Here is a 6,065-nt window from a genome sequence, read left to right as displayed (position 1 = left end):
TGAAATAGCACTTACAACCTTTACTAAAACAACTATCTAGAGTAACGATATTAAACATGAGAAAGGAAAACATTTGAGCGACTTCTAAAGTGCTTCTCCAACGAACGGGATCACCGTTAGGGCAAAATGTATATTATCTGAGGCTGACTTTGCCGAAAAATAAAATTCGGTTTCCTTCAATCCTGATTATTTTACAGTTTTTTAAACACACGCGATTTTGCTTATTTTTAGCCACCATCTTGAAACACTAACCAACACAGTCCCCTCTTGGTAATGGTTCGAAAAGGCGCGAAAGGATAACCTAGCTTGTATGTATCAATCTTATTATATGTAGTTCCAGAAAACATCCATACCCCTCTTCCCTATGAAGGGCTCGGAGGTATGACCCCCCACCCCTCTGGAGTTTCCAAAATGGCATCCCCCTCTCCTCTGGAAATTCCTGGGCATTTGACCCCCCCTCCTCCGATTTCAATTTCTATTTAATTCAATTCAATAATTTTATTTGGCACCTTTTAATCTTTGATTCACGGGCGTTGCTTCAAATACATTAATATTAACAATTGGTTTTCAATTATATTCCTATTTACAATAAATTCTATATCATCGTACTTTGTAGCGATGTCATTATATAATTCTCCGGAAATTCTAATCCCCTCCATGGGAAGGGGGGGAGGGTATGGATATTTTCTGGAACTATACATTTCTTGAACGTCTTCAACAGTAAGCAAGATCACCACTTTCCACGCTTGTATCTGTTTAGTTCCATGTTAGTTTGTACACAGCAATAAAACGCGCACAGCGAAACAAGCGGACACACAGGGAATCCTGAAACGAATACAAAGAGTGGCGGACCATCAGAAACTAAACACACAGGCAACCCACCTACCTAGAAGGCCCAAGTAATAAATCATCACACAGGGTACCCACCTTGCCAGTAGACTCTAGTAATGTAGTACCAAACAGGCTCAGAACCTTGTAGAAACACGAGGTTACTAAGGATGAGACAGCACAATGTAACAGACCCGAACAATGCACGAACACGGCGCCGATTGCTTTCCGACAAACTTGCCTGAGGAGCAGAAACAAGACACAGACATTACACAGTGAAAGCCCAACACACGCTTGAGGGGACATGACACAGTGACAGTTCGACACACGCTAGCGTGGCCACCTTGGCAGTTTGTAAAGTAAACCCCAATAAGAATGTAAATAGACATACTGATTAACATGAGCTTCACAGGCCAACCAGTGAGGCTAGCAATTGCTTAATCACTACCTCACAAGGGCTGTGGTGGAAGGAGCAATTTTGACCCTGTTCTAAGTTGATGAAAAACAGCAAAATCAGTCATTGTATCATCCATGATCTTGGCCCTTCCCCACTTTTAGGAATTCAACTTCCACCAACTCTCACCTCTCTTGCTTTCACTTCCGGTAGGTCGGACACAACTCCTGCCAGTCCCTCTATGACCACACCCAGACAGTTAGGGATGAACCACCACAGGTTGTCCACCTGACCCCCGTGCCACGCCCACACGAACGTGAATGCTAGAAACGATCCTGTTATCTGGCGGGGAATCCCCTTTCGGGACCCTCCCATAGGGATATAGATATATCTAAAGTAAAATAAAAAGCCTTTGTAAAATGAACAAATTAATATAAAAGTTGATAAAAACAAGTAAATATGAAACAATGCGTATGTGTACCGTTTCATCCAGACGTTTAAGCCCCTATCAAAATATCTGAAAACAAAACAAATACAAGTTGGAGCGAATAAGAAAGTCAATAAGAGAGTATTTGGGTAATTGATTTGCTCCTATATGTCTCTAAAGCCATGCCATAATGTATGGTACTGAATAATCAGGCATTAGAGGGATAGATGGATAACTAACTACAGGGTTTTGAGAGAGGATCGTTTCGGAGGTAACCATGAGGGATGTACGGCCTGCTAATCAACCAATGAGAGTGCGCATGGCATAGGGTGTGGCCTACCTCCACATGTCTCCAAATAAGTACAAGGTGGAAACGCAGCGTGGAGCTCCAGGAGGGTCTAGATGGTCCAACCTCGAAAACAGGCCAGAGAGAAGATACAAGACCACATACTTCGTGAGGAAGATGTTGAGTTGAGAGTACATGATCCCTGTGATAGTCCATGCTGACAGGCCCTTAAACACAGGGGCTTCTCTCACAAGAGCGGCAGAGTACATATAGTGAAGGTACACCTCTAGGAATATATACCACCAGAGAGTGCGTATAGCGTCCCATAGGATAGTAAGGAGCTCTGGTTTTGTTAGCAACTGCACTGGCTGGTGAAACTGGTGAAAGAAAATGCATTCATTTATTGGAGTTAACCATTTAGATCTTTGAGAGGGGGAAGGGAGAAAATGCATTCAAAATCTTGCAAGTAAAATGCCAAAGAAAAAAAAGCAAATGAAATTACAGATGGTATGGCCAAAGGGATCTTACATGCAACAAAACAGAATTCTAGAAAAACATTTCAGGCATACAAAACTTTACACTAGCCAATTCTTCCACCCCCATCAAGATCAAAATGAACAGAAAAAACAATTTGTTTTCAGTCTATTGAACATAAAACCATGGCATTGATTTATCTCTTTTTTCCTCATACCTGGCACATACCACCTAAGTTTTCCAATGCTTGCTTTTACTTTCCTAGTTATATCACACAATACATATATTTAAAACGTGGTATGCCCTGGGGTTTCAGAGAAAATTGTATAATTATTGGTGTTGGACCAGGGCTTACATCCTGATGAGAACCAGCCTTAACTTACTTGAGGGCTTACATCCTGATGAGAACCAGCCTTGACTTACTTGAGGGCTTACATCCTGATTAGAACCAGCCTTAACTTACTTGAGGGCTTACATCCTGATGAGAACCAACCTTGACTTACTTGAGTATGGAAATCCTTGTATGTCATGACAGGTCCGTTTGCAAAAAGTGGAAGGTAGAAATTATAGAGTAACAGGTCAAGTAGGGTGAAAGATGGTGATGGCTTATCAGTTTTATCCCTTGTAACACCAGCACCATCTTGCCGGTGCCAGCAACACTCAAGGCAGAAGCTAACACATCTCAGAAGAGACATCAGCGTCACAAACAGAACAATCTCATTCTTGTCAGGATTGCTTGACAGAAACTGAAACTAAGGCAATCAAAACAGTCACAGTTATTTGTTGCATCTTACATGACAACCATTATGATCAAGAACTCTAGCCATGTGCTTGAAAAAAATCCCTACTGATCCAAGTGAGTAGCCAAGATACATTCAATCAAACATCTATTATCAAGTATTGGACTTCAAACAGTTTAGTAGTTTTCTTCATATAGACTGTTCTTTTTAAAGTAAAGAAAAGCAATGGGTGGTTGATTGAGTTGTTTCTTTAACAACTAGTTGCCAATACTCTGTTTAGAAAAGGATAGACACTCACTCAGCGCTGCCGTTGTCGCGCCAATGACTACTCGAAGTTTCGAGTCGGAATTTTGGGTCAGAAAGTGCACACAATCTGTTGGCACAGATTGTGAATGCGACAGTCGGCGGTAAATAAAGAAAATATGGGTGAAATTCGCAAATTGGTGACATAAGACTCGGTTCAATTGAAAGCTTAAGTTTTTTTTAAGTGTTTTGGCGCTGGATTGGCAGCTTGTCAATTTTTGTGAGTTTTATCAAGCCTCAAAGTAGATGTGTGTTCGAAGTTAGCCTATGGAGTCACCAGCCTTTCCTATATTTAAATACAGTGAGAAACACAATTTGTAGCAGGCTTCAAACTCGCTCTACTGACATTCTATCGACATAATTGAAATAAAGGAAGACTCAAACACAATATTACATGGTCTAAAGTTTTATTTTTTACGATAAAGTATTTTTTTCGGTAACATATAAATTCCCCCATACATTCCTTTATAAACCACTGATAGTAGCCTTGGGCTGCCTGTGGTGTGGCTGACAAAGGACCTTTAACCAAAGAATCAAATAGAGGTTAAAAACGGTTCCTTGTATTACCTGGAAGTTTCTGGCAGTTTCAAACTGCAGCGTTGCCAAAATTCCAATAACTGTGGTCCAGACCAAAGAAACAGACTGTGTCTTAGAAGTGAGGTAGAATATAGTACAGACTGCAACCACGTAGAGAACCGACTTGATACCAACTAGCAGTACCAAAAAGGCAACAGTAAAGGCTGGATAATACCATCTGCGTGCCTGGAAAGATATAAATAAGAGAAGAATCCAGTTAAAGCAGGTGAGCAATAATATTTGCTGAAAATGAAATGATATAGAAAATTAAATGTTTCTCACCATGGGAAGGTAATGAGAAATAACCAAACCACCGGTGGAATGCAGACAATAAGCGAGAATCATCTCCAACTTGAGATTAGACCAGAATTCCCATTCAGCATCACAAATATCCTGCAAGCAAGGTTATGTTCCAGCATCACAAGTATCCATGTTTTTTTTTAATCTTTCCTGGAGACTCTTAAAAGGATTTCAATTCAGTTATTTACTGTACACCCAGGCATACCCAATGAACTGCTCATATAGATATATACCTTGTCACACCCAATGAACTTTTTATACAGTCATACACATTTTTATGCCTGCTTTTAATTTTATTAAAACAAAAGTATAGGTAAATACCTTATCACGCCCAATGAACTTCCATCCCTTGGAGAAATCACCAGGCCAGAGATGATCTTTATACTCTATCACAAAGGAAACAAAAGTGGATTTTGAATAGCAGACCAGTACAATCCTTATTAGAGATGTGATCATATCTTGAATAATCTGACCTCTCCTTCCTTTCACAGGATTTTTGTAAAATTCTGAAAAAATTACAGACTGACCTTAATGTACCCCCAAGGTGCTGATGTGACTTTTCATTTATTTTTTACTCAAAAGGGGGGTAAGGGGGGGGATATCCACCAACCTCCCTGTCTGCGCCCCTGGGGAAGGGAGGGAGGTTCAGGCTAGAGGAAGGGGGTTGACAGGAGGGGAGTGTGGGGGAAGGGGTTCAAGGGTAGGGGGTTGAGGCAAAGGAAATTGGGGTTGAGGTTAGAGAAGGGGGTTGAGGGTTTGGGAAGGGGTAAGGAAAAAGGAGTTTGTGGGTAGAGGAAGGAGGTTTGAGGGTATGGGAAGGAATGGATGCCCCTACCGTTCGAAGCTTCAATGACAACATACACCAAGTAGACCATCATTGACATCCACACTGTGCAGTAAAGTGTTATCTCAGGTAGTGGTAATGCCCCATGTGGGATGACATTCTTCATTGTGCTGTGTTTGGAGTCATTTAATTCCCCAACTGGGGCTGATTTTTTGGTGCAGGCGGTTGATTTTCTCTGTTTCACAGTGGTTTTAGGGGCCATCCTCAACAGCTGTTCAACAAGGTTAACATAACACATAAGTTAATCTTATTGTAAGCGGAACATATGATCACATAAGACAAGGAAAAATACCTTAACCAAACTTTCTTAGCCTTAATGTATTTCTGGCTTTTTGATGAGTGGAAGGGGCTAAATTTCGGTCAACATTAGGATTATATTGGCCATCTTTTTCCTAGTAAAAATTCACTAGCAAAGCGATACCTACTGCATGATGATATCATACAATTGTTACTCAAAGAAACGGCTAGCTGATAAAGTACCTTCTCCTTAGGAATCCAGAAAGTCGCCTAAATGTGGGGGAAGTCCTGATAGCTTCACAAAAACACAACTAAATCCAGTTCAAACATGGCGTTCCATTGTCTACCATCCCAAGCAGTGACGTGGAAGCGTCGGTGTGGATCTCATTATTAGGAGAATGCCCTAATTGATATCTTCTGTAAATCAAATATCTCGGGAATAGTTGATTCAGCTGTCATCTTGCTAATAATTTCGGTACTTCCGCGCGAGCTGATACAACACCACAGGAACCCAAGTACAGGAAAAAATAACAAAAATGTGTTCCTTTGCAAGAAAATCATTTTTGAACAAATTGAGAAAAATAAGGAAGGACACCTCTTAGAAAATTTTAAATACTTCATAGCAAATCTTTATTTTTGGCTAAAAAACTTTGAAT

At 40.6% G+C, this 6,065-nt stretch overlaps 1 protein-coding gene across 1 annotated transcript; it reads right to left on the bottom strand.

Moving 5' to 3' along the window:
- LOC5509678 (protein-cysteine N-palmitoyltransferase HHAT) lies at positions 1 to 5,933 on the bottom strand. Its single transcript, XM_001630163.3, has 11 exons — positions 5,653 to 5,933; positions 5,164 to 5,383; positions 4,650 to 4,714; positions 4,311 to 4,421; positions 4,020 to 4,214; positions 2,913 to 3,161; positions 1,990 to 2,312; positions 1,704 to 1,739; positions 1,412 to 1,613; positions 928 to 1,069; positions 1 to 825 (listed from the first exon to the last, which is right to left on the bottom strand). The coding sequence occupies exons 2-11, from the start codon at positions 5,372 to 5,374 to the stop codon at positions 731 to 733; spliced, it is 1,629 nt and encodes a 542-aa protein (XP_001630213.2). The 5' UTR covers positions 5,375 to 5,383; positions 5,653 to 5,933; the 3' UTR covers positions 1 to 730.
- Positions 5,934 to 6,065: the final 132 nt, after the last annotated feature.

The sequence above is a fragment of the Nematostella vectensis genome, chromosome 7 (assembly GCF_932526225.1).
Source record: "Nematostella vectensis chromosome 7, jaNemVect1.1, whole genome shotgun sequence".
Taxonomy (NCBI): Eukaryota; Metazoa; Cnidaria; class Anthozoa; order Actiniaria; family Edwardsiidae; genus Nematostella; species Nematostella vectensis.
This window is presented reverse-complemented; position numbering and strand designations above follow the sequence as displayed.

Bases quoted from the DNA above. Each gene is read 5' to 3' on its own strand.
- LOC5509678 (XM_001630163.3), bottom strand. From the start codon at position 5,374: ATGGCCCCTAAAACCACTGTGAAACAGAGAAAATCAACCGCCTGCACC. The intron at 4,422-4,649 runs GTATTTACCTAT...CCTTGCTTGCAG, and splicing joins AGTTCATTGGGCGTGATAAG to GATATTTGTGATGCTGAATG. The intron at 1,740-1,989 runs GTAGGCCACACC...TTTTGTTTTCAG, and splicing joins TTATTTGGAGACATGTGGAG to ATATTTTGATAGGGGCTTAA.